Source organism: Calonectris borealis, chromosome 1, assembly GCF_964195595.1.
Source record: "Calonectris borealis chromosome 1, bCalBor7.hap1.2, whole genome shotgun sequence".
Classification (NCBI taxonomy): Eukaryota; Metazoa; Chordata; class Aves; order Procellariiformes; family Procellariidae; genus Calonectris; species Calonectris borealis.
In genome coordinates this window covers 63,224,629-63,241,569 of record NC_134312.1, presented here as the reverse complement: position 1 = coordinate 63,241,569, position 16,941 = coordinate 63,224,629, and the positions used below count along the sequence as shown (strand labels likewise).

Here is a 16,941-nt window from a genome sequence, read left to right as displayed (position 1 = left end):
GCTTAATCTGTGATCTGGTCTTCATCCAGGGTGTGGGGTTTTCAAATCAGCAAACAAAGGGAATCTTGCCATAAAATGAAATCATCTGGAGATTAATTTTCTGCATAACAGGGTGGTGGCCTTTAATGCCAAGGTGGGATATAAAATCTAATCTTCATTTATATAGCCCTTTTTTTTTTTTTACTTACTCTTGATCTAAATCTGCAAGGGATCTGTTGGCTGGGAGTTTTATGTATTTATTTTACCTTGCTCTTCAGAGCAATAGCATGTTTGGGTACTTTCCCTCTACAAAGAGACTTTCTTCTGACATATGTAACTAGAGTGTAGCATCTAAATTCTTAATTTAGAAAAAAATCACAAATTTACTGACCTAATTGCAATAACAGAGCTTTCCCTTTCTCTGTCAGTTTTAACCTTTTCAGTTTTATCTTTCATATTTCATCCTTTTTTTTTCTTTTATCTGTTATTGGTTCACCATCCTTTCTCCCTGAGTCGCTCCCAGAACTAGGAGGGGAGTTGCAGCACTTGTGGTATTAGTGAGTGATCTTCAAATTTGTCTCTGTTAGTCTCTCTGTGTCTCTATTTGCCTACAGTGACCTCTCTTAGCCCCACGCACTGCCTTCTTTTTGCAATACAGTGTGACCTTTTCTGAAGCAGTTATGAAAAAGTCGTTCCATGATATTTCATTCTGGTTCAACTGTCTTGTCCACCGGTTGGCATGTTTTCATCTCTGGAGGTTTTTCCCTTGATCTATCTCCACTGTTGGTATCTACTTTGCACTCCTTTGATATTTCTCCCTTTTCTCCTGTGTCTACTTACCTCAGCAGATCCATACTCCTACTTATAAGAGACACCGACAGCCCGTCTTGCCAACAGGGAACCCATTTATGTGGCCAGCCTTTGGATGCCAAGTGCATGAAGTTGCTTTTCTTTTGAACCTGGTGGCAAGTCAATCTGACCGTCTCAATGCACAAAGGTGACCAACTTTGTTTACCAGGGCAATTCTCTTCTTGCCACTGTGCCCAGGCTGCCCCGGGGGCTACCTCTCCCCCCGCCCCCAGCCTGCTGGAGCCAGCAGAGCCGGAGGCCTTCGCTAGACCCCGTCCGCTTATGACCGTATCTGGATTTTGAGGATAATTTAACATTAGAGTTACTTATTATGGAAAACGACAGATTGTCTGTCACTGGAAACCTTGAGGAGAGGTTTTCTGAAATGTGCCCTCGATGTCAGGTGGCTGCGAGGCAGGAATCCCTGCATGGCATTCCTCCGTCTGCCTTTTGCTAAAGAGCAGCCTGAACGATTGCGGCGATTCCTCTCTCTCCCTGAAAATCCGCCTAGGAAATCCTGCATCCGCAGCAGTCAATGGCAGCCTTGCCCTGGCTTCATAGCCTGTGGCTGTGCAGGGCTTTCTCCACTTTCTTCGCAGCGACTTTTCCCTCCCGCTGGGATAAGCAAGCTGTATCAAAGAGAGACAGAGACTAGAGGGGAGCCGAGCACCTCCTTTCTCTCTTCAACAGAAATGTACACTTTTTAATAATGTAATCTCAATTAAAAACATACCAATTAAAATGGGCTTTTTAGTAGGTCTCTGGGGAGAGGGAGCTATAATTCACATTAAAATGTAAAGCTTCAGAAGCAGGGAGAGCTAGGTGCATTGCAAGTGCCCAAATATTCAGTGATTTTAATTACAATGGAAACTTGATAAATTGCTTTGTGCCACAATCCATTATTAACAGCTTAATGAATATCACTGCTGCCTGTTTTAAACTGCTCCACGGTGAAAACTGTTGTCAGTACTTCAGTTGCGAACTCTGATTTTTAGCATATTTGTAACTTGGCCCCTTAAAAAGGGGAGGAGGGTGAAAGTCTGCAGGCTTGGCTTTGGGTCTGGGTAAGTTCTGCTGGCTGCAGCATCCCAAGAGAGAGACAGGGGGAAAGATGGAGCTTTTGTGTTTCACCGGTATTGGGACTGGCCAGGGGTTAAATCTGCTCTTTGCACAGTTTAAGAGGAATGTCACAGCTGTTCTTTGGGCATGCAGAGGGCCCTTACGCCAGCTGAGGGGTCACCAGAGCACGGGGCTACCTTTACAGGTGCTGTTTCTCTGCAGAGTACCCATGAGGCTGGAGGACTGTTTGGGGTGTCTGCTCAGGAGCAAAGGGAAGCAATAGTGTAACAGCCCATGATCAAGCATGCTGATGAGCTTATTTTGGGGTGAGCAAAGTCCAATTGGTTCGAATTTTCCAAGTTTTAGCTAGCAAAAACCTGACTGAGGTATGGAATTAGGCAAGTCCTTCTGGAGCACTGAAACGTAAACAGTGATTGTGCTCAGCTTTGAACAGGGACGAAACATTTATTTTTTTCTTGACAATTATGGCTGTAATTGTGCTAATGTTAAGATGCTATATATTTATATGTATTTATAGTAAACTGGTACCTTTCTCTCCCTTTTCAAAGCAGCTTAATATTTCAAGGATAAAGGTTATTATTAGGAATGTTATTATTTTAGAAGCTAACAGCAGGTGTAGTGGGCTTATAGTTGTGCCCCATTGGAGTGTTAAGCTGTGGGGATTTAAATAGCCATGGTCTGGCTTCTATGAGATTTATTGTTTATTGTGGGTGTTCTGTTTTCACTTTTCACTTGATCGTGTGGTCTGACCGGAGGGTCACAATCCCCAAAGTGGGGTTACTGCCAGGTGTTTGACAAGATCTGAGTGAGATGCAAGGTAGATCTCAAGACAGAAATGACTGGGAACTGCTCTTCTAATTCAGAGAAGTCACAAGCGTGTATACGGGATAAACATGATTTGTCTGAATGTAATTAATGTCTCAGGTTTTGCTATTATTATTCTGATTATGTTTTTCTGGAAAACAACAAAAGCATATTCACTTTCCCCATCTCAGAAATGGCAGCATTACTCATAATGATGTTAACTTGCACCCTGCCAATTACACAGAGCTCTCCTGGTTCATTATATCAATAATTACACATAGGATTTTTTTTTTCTTGTGAAAAATTTTTCATTGACAGAGGAGTAATGATGCCTGTAAGTTGCTTAAGTATTGCTCAGTCAGGGATATGTAAGATGTGGGAGATGTCCTCATATTTTCGGGGAGAAAGACAGCTGGTGTTCTGGCATGCTGTTAATATTCATGTGTTTCTGAAGTTGTATTTTTTTTTTGTTTGACTTTAGGAAGCATTCCAGACTACAGGGCTGCCTGACTGTGATTTTTCATGCATCCCTGTACTGGCAGAGGACAAAATGTCATGAAATATATAAAACACCATCTAATTTTTCTTTTGTTCTTTAATTTACGCACACATGCTTCTTCTGCGTGTTTATCAGTGTGCACAAAATGCCTATGTTTGCAAGATAATAGCTGTGTAAATATTAGAAAGTTGTATTGAAACTCTGTGAAGGAAAGGAGAGCAGGGGGAGAATCCTTCCTGCTACCGAGGAGCCATCTATTGGATAAAACCCATAACTGAACCGAGCACCCATGAAACTGCGGAGGATAACACAATTTGTTATTGGTCACCGGGTAGGTGAAAATAATCCTTTCCTTCCCAATCCTGGTTTCACCCACTGCGTTAGAAATCTGTACCCCTTCATGCACACAAGTGGAGAGTCAGATGTAGAGGCGATTTGTGTACTCTAGGTAAAAGCCAGTTTAATATAGCCAAAGATCCAGGATAAGTCCTAATGCAGGGTGCAGGTGTGATCATGAATGGATAAACCAGCAGTAGGATTGCCTGCCAGCAGTGGAGAGCAGTTGCTCAGAGAAGTAATAGAAAAGACAAGTGTTTTTTCCATATTGTTAATAAAGAATGTAAATAACATTAACTGTACTTTTTTGTGACAGTACATGTCATTTATATCAGTCTCACAGCCATAATTACTTTAGTTAAAAAAAAAGAAGATATTTCTTAGTTACCCAGATTTACTTAAGGCCATCACAAAACCAAATAATGAGCTGTTCCTTCCCTCAAAACGTATGCAATCTATATGTAATGTGATGCAGAAAGAGAGAATCTTGAACAAACCATGGGGAGAGATGAGGGAGGACAGGATGTGAACAGTAAATTCCCAGGATGGCCCCAAAAGGTCCTGATGGCTCTTCGAAGTGAGTGGGACTTTGCAAGCATGTTAAAGAGAGCATATGGGGCAGGAAGAACAAAGGATAAAGAAGCAATAATGAGATTCCTGTGCATTTTCTTGAATGTCAGGCAACTGCTAAGAACAGAACCGATTATTAATCAGGAATTAAATTTAAGCAAATACAATTATAATCTGTGGCAAATAGAAAAGGAACAGAGGGCTGCCTGCAACAGCAGCCTTTAGTCAGCAATTTGAGTCAGCAGAGGGTCAAGCTTCTGGATGTCAGACACTTAGCCTAAAATACTCCCTTCCTGCATCCTCCCTTCCTCCTGCGAATAGCGGAGGGGAGGAGTGTTGGAGGGTTTACTGGGAGGCCAGATAAGCTTTGGGAGAGGATGCGTGCATACAGTGTGCAGCAGGGTGGTCAGCTCGCTGCTGATTTGGGAGTTGGTGCCTGTTCCACACACTGGCATGCATGGAGGGGCCCGGCCCAAGCTGTTCTTCCCCAGCGCCCAGTTATTTCTTCTCCTGCTGTATTTGCCCACTGTGTATTCTGATAACCTCACTCCTCCACCTCCAAGCAGCAAAACATGTGTGGGCCAGGAGAAGCTCAGCTACCACACACACAAATCCAATATTTATTGTTTGTACTCTGATAATGCCGGGAGTCGTTATCGGAGAGTTGTTATCCTAAATGTTTAGCAAATACAGAATAAGGAGGTTGCAGTCCGCTGTTATTTGCTACCAGTGTCTCTTGCTCACCATGATGCAGGGATTGGGAAAGCTGGATGAGACTCTCTAGCCATTGCATTTTCTGAGCCTTCCCCACGTGTGCATGCAATGGCGGGAGTGTGGCGGTTATACTGTTGTGCTTGCTCTGGGCTGAGGCTGGCAGCCCAACGCGGCAGAGATGCCAACCAGCTGCCACAAAGTGCATGACACTTGTTTGCCGTTAGACTGAATTTCGTGGAGAAATTTAGTGCTTCTCTTAGACACCCAGCTCATTCTGCTCGGCGTGGTATTGGAAGGAAACTCCCCAGAGTCAGAGACAACGGTGAGTTCATTAGGGGTACAAATGGATCAGGCTGCAGGCAATCTCTTGGTTTTACACTGAAGAACTACTGGAAGGGTTTCCAGCTCTCTAGGCAAGCCATAGGGCCCACATAATTAATGAAACAATCAAATAGGTGTGTGCCGTATTTTCTTTCTCCCATAATTATAGTATCTCTATACATAAATGTACTTCAGCCAAGTTAGGCCTCCGGCTAGGATCTTTGCAGCTCACGGTCAACAGGTCCACACACTTAAGATTAAAACCAGCCTCGTTCTACAAGAGCCATAAAGAGCTATGTTAAGCTGGTCTCAACTAGTTCTTTGCTTTCTCTCCATTCACTAATTTGAGCTGAAATTTAAATTCATTTTCGTCCCTGGACTGTGTGGGAACATCTCGAGAAGGAGACTGTTGTCTTTCAAGATGTCAGCCCTCTAATGCCACTTGCAGCAGTTTAAGCTGAAGGGAGATGGGTCCCTAATAAAATCTTATTTTTAAGAAGTCCCCCCAGCTTTATTTTCAGGTCAACTCAGGCTTGCCCATGCCTCTGTAGATTACTAACTTTCTTTAACTTTGCATTTTGAAGGTCAGAAAAGTGCAAAATTTTTGAGGAAGAAACCAGCAGTACCTGAGCACTCTTCTCCCTCACCTCATGAATGGAGGCACTATCATGTGAAAATGGTTTTGTATTTTTTAGCAGTATGATTTTTCTGTTATCAGCATACTTTGTTAAAGACCTACTGAAGTAATATGTATAGAGAGAGACACATATACAAGTACAGGTTGTGGAGCCTCAGGCGTTACAGGTGTAGCTGGGAGAAAGCTAATGATCTGCAATATCTGCAGTGACTCACTGGAGGAGGGGAAATCTCTCCAGTGATGAAAATGGTTCAGTGCTGGGGTAGACTGCCTGGGGAGGCTGTGGGAACCTGGAATTTGGCTGGGTTTTTCAGAACAGGTTAGACAAACAGCTGTCAGTGTTGGTTCAGCTAGTGCTGCCTCATGGCAAGGGGATGGAGTAGACAACTTGCTGAGTTCCTTCCAGGCCTCTTTCCCCGATGTGATGGTGCTTTTGCCTTAAATTCTTTGAGTCTCTGTAAATCTGTTTTCATCCTAGGTCTTAAAGGGTTTTCTGAGATCATCATTAGCTTTTCCTCATGGGGTTTTATAAGATTTGATGCGTGTTGTACCGATTTTACAGATGGAGAAGCTGCACCAGTTATAGCTGTGTTTTAAAGGCAAAAAAGGGAGTGCAGCTTTAAGCATCCCAGCTTCTGTGGAGGTCAGTGCTTTAACCAGTAATTCATATCGGCCACTCTGCAGATTTAGTGGCAAACTCGGACAATAAAATCTATGTCGTTCTTGAATTTACACTTACTCTTATTTTTATTTTTATTTTTTAAAAGAACATTGGTCACATATAGAAGATACGTTTTGTTACCATGTTTAATATTTTCCATGCTCACATGCTTTCATCAATTTGCTGACGTATCTGCCCCTTCTGGGCCTGCTCGGCATTTCGTGTAGCATTTTTGCAACATTATTGTAGGGACACTTCTTTTTTCATTCAAGTAGAAAGAAAAGGCATTGCTGTGGCTTCTGACATCAAATGCGGTGTCACTGAATACTCACAGTGCTCCCTCATTGCTGTGAACTAGTGCCAGAAACTTGCATAGGAGTTTAGTGATGATAATATATGAAAATATCAGAACAAGTCCAAAGTTATACAAAATCTTCGCAGTCTGAAGTTTCACTACAGATGTTAAGATCAGGCCAGGCTGGTAAAAGGCTGCTCCACTTTCCAAGTGGACACTCAGTGAATATTTTTTTTTTCTTTAAATTTACTCAGGTTTTTAATGCAAGCTATATTGCTTTGTAAGACATGCCTGCCCTCAGACATTCAGCTCATTTACAATAAAAACATTACAGTGGTTTCACCAGCTGATGTTAACAAATGCAAACAAAAGAGGTTTTTCTGCCAGATTGAAAGTCTCCCAACCACTCTTGAACAATGGCTGTACCCTGCAGTTCAACAGACTCCAGGTCCTTCCAGAACTGAGCATCACCCGTGAGAGCACCATGCCCCCAACCTTCAGATGCACAAATTTGAGGGCTGTCAGTTCTGACCTCTCAGTTAATTCCAGCTTCTGGGTTCAAGCACAAGGCAAAAGGATGATCTCTCTGAAATGTTTTGGGACTGGATGTATTGGCAGAAAGACTGGCTTTTTTGTGATTTCACTGAGAAACCAAATAAAACCTGGAAGTGTTAGAGAGAGGTTGAATTTGATCCTTTCAAAGCAGTTCGGCAAAATGATAGTGTTAGTGGGACTGCATTTTGTGCTTCTTTTTCAAAAGGATCTGGGTAGCTACCGCAGTGCTTTACTGATAACTTCAGGGTGATACAGGTTTGTCTCACCTAAAAAGATCGTTGCTAAATCAAACTTACAAATAGTGATGTAAACTGGATATAAACTGATACAGCAGTGTTTGTACAGGTTTGTAGGAAACTGAAATAATATGAGATGTGAGCTTTCTACCTGTTAGATAAGGATTCTGAAGCTTAGCTTCTGCTTTTTTGAGCTGCCATCAGAGCATTTGAGAAAGGCTGGGAAGGTCTGCACAGTCTATTGTGAGTAGTATTATATTAGCAGCATCACATTTGTGTGACTTTTGCACCACAGCAAGTGGTTTACAGAATACCAACCGATTATGTCATCTAGTTTGATTCCTTGATTTATCTTTAAGTTGCTTTTTGTAGTTCTGGGCTCTTTTGAATTCAAAATGGGGAGCTGAACTATCAGAGTGGTGCAAAATTGGAATATAGTTTGCAGAAAACACAACTGAAATCACAGCAATAAGAACAAAAATTCCAACTGATATATATTTGGTAGTTTTCCTTAAGTAATTTTTGACTTCACCTTGCAGAGAAGTTGACTGGCATAACCCAAAGGTCCCCTGGATCCCCAAAGCAGCAGTGAATTTGCCAAAAAGTCAGCTGGTATGTCAATCTTAGATATGAAAACACAGTTCCTTGTTTAAGATGGAAAGAGTTGGAGACATCCCCCACCCCCCAGGACCCTTGCCTCCTGTGAGAAAAGTCATGATACATCACGCACGTGAGCGATATCTCTCTCTTCTTCTGACAGCCGCAAAACTTAAAAGCAGTGATTTGAGGAGGGGTGATAGATACTGACGGATTGGCCTTCCCCAGTATAGCACGTATCTATTCTTCCAGTGTGTAGCACATAGCTCGTTACGGTTCTGTGCAGAATGATTTCTCTGCATGGCCAGGTGATGTTTAAGGAGACTAATGAGAGAAATGATACGGCCCAGAACACTGGTGTCAGGAAATATATTGCAAGGTGTCTATCTTGGGGAAGCTGAAAGCGGGGCTTGTCTTATTATATATTTTAAAGGGGATGTCTGTGTCACCACCAAGTTAGACATGCACCCTGTCCCATACTGCATTCAAATTAGATTTTTTCAAATAGTAGCTTTCCATTCAATTTTCATTGGCTTAAAGATAGGCTCTGTGTTGTACGGGGGCAAAACAAGAGTCCGTCGCATTGGCACGCCGTTCTTTTGAGCAGGAACTTATTTCTGAGGCCATTGTAACATAACTATGCAAGTGTCAGAGGACAGGATAGAGGCTATTATGGGCTTCTGCTTTTTGTGAGGAAAATCAAACAAATGTCCCTGATGGAAAAAGGAAGCTAGCAGCTGTATGTGATGACCAGAGAACGTTTTTGTGCAGTGACACTGTCAGTACCTGGTCTGTTGTCAAATCGAAAAAACTGCAGGTTTATTTTTTTTCTGCTGTCAACCAAGGTGGAGAAAACCCCCGTGAATTTTCATGAGATACCTTTTCCTCATTTCGAGCACTTAACAATCCAATTATATTTGGTTTTATGCTAGTGTTTGTCTCCATTGCCATTGTTAGGTTTTTGAGTCAGAGTGATTTTTCCATCCTGATGGTGCGGAAGAAAAATATATTTCATTATGATCGGTTATAACCCTGGAAATCTTTTCTCTCGCTTGGGTTGATGACGATTTTTTATGTTGCATTCTATACTGATGCCTAAAGTGAAGTAGAATGAACCATAAGGAAGAGAAGCTTTGCTAAAATATAGCTCCTTCCACTGTGTAGAATTATCTTGAAAAAAGCTTGCATCTTTCTAATTTTATGCTTTTTTCCCCCCCACTGTTATTCAAGTAGTTTTTACAAATGAATGTTGTTTTTGTAAAGATTGTTTATGAAGCCATTGCTCTTAGCAACCCCTGCTCACCTGTGAGCAAATTACATGGCACAGATAAGGTATCCAGTTGTTTCTCGATAGGGTGACCTTATAAACAGATTCTGCAACAAGACAAGCTTTTAAATTCCTGACCAAATATATTATGTGAGTAATAAAAAGAGCTTCTCAAAATGGCCACAGAGGCATTTCAGAGCACATTCTTGGGAATATTCACTTGTGCTAGCATTCATTAAGTTTGCTTTCAGCAAAAATTCTCATGAATGAAATTTTATTCACTAGTCATTATGATTATTACTTTACTATTGTAGCAATAACCAGATGCTTTGTATAAAGCCGGGACCTGATTTTGTCTAAGGCTGGAGAAACATCTTATAGGGTCTCCAGAGTGTATTGTCTAAATATAAGACCAGACTCAGCTAACAGCTCATGACTGGGAACTGCAAACCCTCAGAGAGCAATGGGTTTGTTTACAAGAAAATTCACAGCTAGAGAAGGATGAATGCAGAACTATAACAAATGTTATACCATTTGAACTATAGTATGTTACAGTGTTACAACTCCACTGAATATGAATGTAATTATACATTTTTATGTTATAAAGGTAGTTTAGGTGATGATGACTAGTCTTATGGATAAAAGGGAATATCTCTACAGATGCAGTTCATTACTATACTGGACTAGTTTATCCACACACTAATGAACACACTGGAACTGGATTGTTCTGGTTTTTATTATTTAAAAAATGGCCTAACCCAAATATATGTACCAGGAAAATCCCTGAAGCGTAGACTATGCCAAAGAGTTGGACTCTGAGTTGTGCAATACATGGACTCCTAGAATGTGAATAAAGCCCTTCCTGGAAAAGTTAAATGAGATTTTTAGCTATGCACAGCTGAAGTATGCGTGAAGTCTTGTTTCCTCCAGCCTAGAGGAACATAAAAGAGCAGAGGCATCCTATCACGCTGGAGGAGGATAACTGTGGCAGGGCAGTTGCAACTTTTGGCTTGCTGTATTAGAAATGAGAGACCAAGGAAGCATGGCCAATCTAAATGTGGCAATTGTGCCTAAGTCTAGGCACAAGGAAGTATTTTCAGAGCTGGGGTTCATTTGCTGAGCACAATTTGTATAATGTTGCTTTGTGTGTCTTCACTTACTGGGGGAAAAGCATGTATCCCGTGCCTTAGAGGCGATGCAGTTTGACTGGCCAATTTGTAGAGTCCTTCAGAGTGCAGTGACCGGCACTGGCTGCTATCTGGAGCATTGATTCTTGGGTGTACCAGGGTGCAAGATGCAGTATGGTCATGGCTACGAGGTGCATAATGTACACGTGCAAAATGAAAAGGTTCTGTGGAGTGGAGGGGAGGAGCTCTTAAAGAGGCAGTGTGCCAATCCCTTGTATTACTCAAACCTCAAAATAACCATTCCTCTCTGCCTGTAGGTCAGTCAGAACAGTTTGTTGGCAGCAGAGCTAAGCACAGGACACTAAGTATTTCTGCTCTTTTGTTGTCTCACTGCTCTTTTTCCCCATGTCATGTGAAAAAAAAAAATCTGATTAAGTCCTTTGACGTTTATAATTAATTAATCAATCCTTCCTTACTCTTATCTTGTTTGCCTGTCCTTTTCTCTGGCTTTTCCTTTTTCTGCTTTATCTCTCAACGATCAGATCCAAGAAATCATTCAGATGATTTCTTTTTAACAGATAAATGCAGCTTTACAGCATTTTTTTTTTCGTTTGAAGAAAGACTTGGTCCCTTCTTTTGTCGATCCCACTGCACAAGTTGTCATGTTCCAGCGCTGCAGTCACTTCTAAGTCCTTGAGCTATCATGTATTCTGTTGGTATTTGAGGAATTGAAAATCAATCACATAGCCTTATGGTTTAGGTTCAGCACAATTCTGTTATGCCCACTCCCAAAAGTCAATTCAAACCTTTTGGGTTATATTTCAAAGCCTAATCAAGCTTGCTGTCCAGACTGGTTTGGAGTCAACTCACTCTTGTCCGTAGGTCTGTTTATTAGAGTTTTTCTGTCAGAAACTAGTGTGAAAGAAAGCAGTTTTCATAACAGTAGAATCATTCAGTCGGCATTTTGCAAAGAAAAGCCACCCAAACAGGTTTTATGGTAGAGGAATGCTTACTGTTGTAATGCGTTTCTGCAAATATGTTTAAAAAAAAATTTTAAAAATGCTGTGTTGGTACAAGTATTCATAACTGTACTTTCTCATAAAAAGCTGCACCAGTTTACTAAGATCAGTTTCTAGTCCTGTCTTGTTAAACTGGCCCAGAAATTATTGCAGATGCAACCCTAAACCTAGATGGTGACTTTCATTCTTTGGACCATGTGAACAAAGGAGGATGGTGCCCCCAAATAGATGGGCCAACTCCTCCAAGCGTGAGTTGTGCCACCTCTACTTGGCAGGTGCACATGGGACCGTGCATTGACTGTGTCAACCCCCTTACTTCCAGCAAGTGCCAAGAACTCACCCTGAGGATGAAAGAAGCTCTGTATGGAGCTGGCCGTTAGCAATCCTCTGTGAGAATATGTACCTGTTATGTATGGGGAGCAGATCAGTCTCATCCCACTGGGAAGAAAGCAGTGACCGGCTCTTAGTGATGGCATTTCCAGCTGATTTATAGAAGTCTCCTAGTTCGCTGAAAGGCGGGTGGCCATTCTCTGGGAGCCAAGTGGGCAGTATAAATAGGAAACAACTCTCTCCTTCCATCCCCCATGAGTAAAGGCATTGCTCTGTGACCCATTCTTTGTGCTTCTTCTCATCCTGTATTCTGCAGAGGCGCAGAGATTTTCTTCAGTGGATGCTCGACTCCCGTGACTCAGCTGACTCCCTGGCAGCCGGGTGTTTTGATGTGATCAGTCCATCTGCCACTTCCAGACAGAACGAGGCACCTCTTGCTGGCAGGGCCCCATCGGAAAAGGTTCAGAAGACGTTAACGGAGGATGAGATAGCAGGCCAAGCTTTCCTGTTCCTGATCGCTGGGTACGAGACCACCACTAGCACACTGTCCTTTGCCACGTACTTGCTAGCCACCAACCCAGAGTGCCAGGAGAAGGTGCTTCAGGAAGTCGATGAGTTCTCAGCAAAACACGTGAGTACGATGTGCTGGTGTGGAGCTTCATGCAGGGAGCAAGGCAATGTGAATGTTGTCATGCCACTGTGGCACCTGCATGACCCCTATTTGTCTCAGTTATGTATGGATATATTAACATTTTATTAATATTTTCAGCCAAAAATTCAAAATTAATCCATATTGTTTAGATTTTTTTGGAAACTGTTAAATAGTGTCACTTTATAGCAACTGAAGAGGTGGCCCAGAAACTTTGTGTCATAGCGAAAGCTTAACCTTTACAAAATATTTTACATTATTGAATTAAACCAGCTGTCGCCAGACTCTAAAACTACACATTTCTTTTTTTTTCCTCTTGTCCAGATACTTTTATTGTTTTTGTGGTCAATTTTATTTACTTATCTTTGTAAGGACATAAACAGCGTTCTTAGAAACCATAGACTGCAAAGTTTTGCTTTAAATGTTCATACTTCATTTTTTTTCTTGAGCAGCAGAATATATGTGTATGCTTAAAAAAAAATCACAATATCTCATTTGCTTATACTGTGTTCAAATTAATTCTCCTTTACTATCTGTATTTACCAAGGGCACTTATGTTTCCTGGATAACGGTTGACAATATTTTGTATATCTAGCAGACCATGCAGCAGCCGTTCTTCCACCCTACACTCTCTGCACAAGTTGTTAGTTATGAGAATTCAGACTGAGGGTCTTTTTCTTTTCATGAGCGCTTTTATAATGGATCACGAGGCTAACAGGAATAAAATGACACTAGGCATGGCTGTCTTGCAGGATTTTAGCTGCTTGATTTGCATGCTGAAAGCTTTAACTATACAGTTTTGGGAGTTTCATACTTTTTACGCATTCCATCCTCTGTGTTGTATTTACAGAACAAGAAAAGAGTTGTATAATTTTCTGCTTTGCTGGTGATAGAAAATTCTCTCTATGCAGAGTGTGCCCATTCAAAAGCTACCATTTCCCTCCTTTTGCTTGTACAAACATAAAAGCCATGATTTGTGTATACAGAGGATGTCTTCTTTTGTCTTGCATGATGAGGTTCTGAGCATGGTGGTTCTCCGTCTAAGATTGCTTTTGCTCTGAGGGTGCAGATGGATGACAGCAGTGGAGGTCAGGACTGCGCAATCTGATCTACAGAGCTTTTTCTCGGTGCATGCCTCATACCTCTGGTGTGAGTTAACTCAATACAATGAAACCGTTGATGTGTTACGTTCTAACCTATAGGGCCTGGGTTATATTCTTAGGTTATTAGCTCTACAACACTCCAGCTGGAGCGTATTTACTTGTTTCATTCAAATACGGCAGACCTGATTATGCCCTCGTGTCCGGTTAGTTCAACTGGCTTCCTTAAGGCTTGCAAAGATGTGAAGGTGCAACTTGGCCTGGAGTATGCGCAGTTTACAGGTTAATACTCGTGGCAGAGTTGCACACAGCAACCCCTGTTATGCAGCCCCAAGGAAAATACGGTTCATCTCCTCGCCAGTTCCTGAAAACCGACAGCCTAAGAAACCAAAGTGAAATTGCTGGGAGAGGCATCCAATATGATAGGTTCACGATGTCATTCATATCTGTCTGTAGATGGGGATATGAATTAGTAAACTTTTCCATGTAAGTGCATCGAAAGCTGACTGCAAGCAGTCATTAACTGGCCGATTGCTTACAGACATTTCACATAGGGAGACCATGTATATGGCTATGTCTACGTTAACAAGTAGTGTGCTCCCGTAGACACAGATTTGTCATCTAGCACAGTTGGTAGTGAGGACTGTTGGGTGCACACTGGACACACCTCAGCAGTTTATTTTGGGTTAGTTCAAATCTGGCCCTGTGTACCAAATTCCCCTTAGCAGTTGGACTGATCTTCTGGTTTAGTTCCAGTTAAAGGAGCCCTTGCTGTGGACTTGGAGACTGCACTGTGAACCAGTGCAAGAGACTTGCATGTGTGTGCTCCTGACCCAAGCTAGAGAACGAAATGGACCCTATGTTGTGTATGGTCTGTCTGAGCTGTCACTCACTATTAGTAGTATTTCAATAATAATCCAATTCAAACGCGTAATGCTTGACTCTCTTGGTTCTCTAACAGAAATATTTTGCTAATAATTTCAGCTTTTGCAGTATCTAGGAGAGGTTGTGGAGCTAGGGACACTTGTGGCAGAGAACTTAAAACTTGGTGTAGAGAGATGGCACTCAAATTAAATGAATGATTTTTGCACGTCAGCACTGTACACAGTCTGTGTGTTGCCTCAACCCAAACTGGTGACCTCATCCCAAACCATGCTGTCCCATGTCATATATTGATTGCAAGTACCTTTCAAATCACTTCCCCATGCTTTACTAGTTTTCAGGTTTAGCTTTAGATGATGCATATACGGCTGTATGGCCAAGGAGAAGAGGGAGAGAAGGATAACTATTCATCTGTTGTCCTTGATACCAGGAAATTCAGAGATCTAATCTGTGCAGCCCCATCCTTCAAAAGATTTCCTATTATAAACATGTCATGATTTGAGGGGGGGCAATGCACTGCTCAAGGAGCCTATCCCAGAATAAGGAAAAGGATGCAGCAGTACAGTCCCCTTAGTGACTGTAATTACGTACTTTTAGCCTAGAAAATAAGATCTATGCAAACGGTTTGCAAGTTATGGGAGCAGAAGCTATTTTAAAACTGGGAATATATAGATGCTATGTTCAGTTGTCATGCAGGGGAGACGAAAGGAGGGGGCATAGCAGCTACAGGCTCTCAGTTAGTTATCAAGTCAGTTGCTAAGAAATTTGATTAGGTTATTGCTTGTGCTCAGCACATCAGCTTTGCTCTTATCAAGGTGCTTTGCAATTTTCAGAAAGGAAGGGCTTTAGAAGGCCAAAACATGGAGAACGGTACAGTCAGGTTGTTTTGACAGGTAGTGGAAGACTGCTTTGATTTGCCGATATGCAAGCGTTAAACACAGTACCCTCTTCAGCCATATTTATACTCGGGTAATTATAACTACAAAATGCTCTTCATGACGTTCCCCCTTCCTTCCTCCAACCATTTCAGTTGCCTCATGCAGCATGTTTTATTGCCCTAATCTGTGTTGTAGAGCTGCGGTCTGATTTTACAGCAGCTGCTGTGTATCATCCCAGAAATGGCTGTACTTTGGTGGTGGACAGAGTGATTTATACACTCATTTACTAAAGTTTATAAAGACATGTGAGAGCCATCTGAGAAAAGGTGCTATAAATGACAGGCGCAGTTCCAGGTTTTTTGGCACACCAGTTAAAAACTCAAAGCACGGTGACTTTGTGGCAGCTGGTAAGGAGAGCAAGGTCGGTCCATCTGGGCGTACAGCAGTATTTTGGTGGCTCTGGGTGTTGTACTTGAGGATACCCCTGAGTTTGCTCTGATCTTCATCTGTCTTGCTTGCATAGTGGTTACCTTAGCAGAATGGGACAGCATGAAGGGGAAAGAGAAAGCCAAGGCACTGCCCTGTTAGAGATCCCTGCGCTAGCTTGGTGCAAGCTGCTGCGGTGTGGTGCAAAAATACAAGGTTAGGTGCTGGAAGTGGTCTAGCCCCAGCGCTATGCTGGGAGTCGGGATCCCAGAGGAGAGGCAGGTCCGACTGACCGTGTTGTACTGCTGTGTTGTGTCCAGCTAAGTTTGTCTCAGAGCGGTCTTGGGAGACCCGTCTGCCTCTCTCCACCACATTGCCTGAATACACTGATGGCACTTCCAGGCAAGTGTCCTCAGAAAACAGTGCCTGGAGCAAGTCATGGGTTGTCGCCTCTTTTTTTACCTCCAGGACCTTCCTCATCTGTTCGCTAAAGGACTGTTTAGATCTTCTCTTGGCTCATAGCTCAGTGTGGAGGCTTGATGATGTCTCTTTCCCTGAAAGTGCGAAAAGGCACCTGGCCCATTTCAGAGTCTGGCAAGCAGAAGAATCCTCTGTCCTCGATTATTGTAGAGGACAAAACACACAGGTTATTGCCCTTATCAGCTCTGTCTGGATCTTTGGGGTGTAAGGAAAGGGAGTGCACAGCTTTTCATCGTCTCTGGGGAAGCAGAGAGACAGGGTACTGAGTGGTGACTACTGTCACCACACGCTGCATCTTCCCATTCTACCTGAGAATCCCTGTGTCTGTTCCAACTGCACTGGGAAAGCCAAGTTCGAACATTAATTCCTCTAACAGACGAACTGAAATTAAAATTGTAGAGACTCTGACCTGGCCCTCTTCATGAATCCCTTGGGGGTGTAGTATGTGCCCTGTGCAGGGCCATCCACTGAAAATAAGATGCACCTATTTGCTGCAAGCTTGTTGCTGGATGTGCAGCTTGCTTTGATACCATGAAGACAAAATAAACAAGATGAAAAGAGAGTTAAATGTGAGCTAGTGGGGGCAGGACGCCTACATCTGTGTGTGTATAAAAGAATATGACTTTCTGCAGAGACCACAGATCTGTTTC

At 42.4% G+C, this 16,941-nt stretch overlaps 1 protein-coding gene across 7 annotated transcripts in view; it reads left to right on the top strand.

Annotated features, from left to right (window-relative positions):
* Window positions 1-16,941, top strand: part of TBXAS1 (thromboxane A synthase 1) — a 235,350-nt gene that overhangs the window by 151,105 nt on the left and 67,304 nt on the right. For all 7 annotated transcript variants that reach the window (XM_075157658.1, XM_075157690.1, XM_075157666.1 and 4 more), the window contains one exon: window positions 12,193-12,507. In XM_075157658.1, the coding sequence (XP_075013759.1) occupies window positions 12,193-12,507 (315 nt within the window). The remainder of the gene's footprint in view (window positions 1-12,192; window positions 12,508-16,941) is intronic.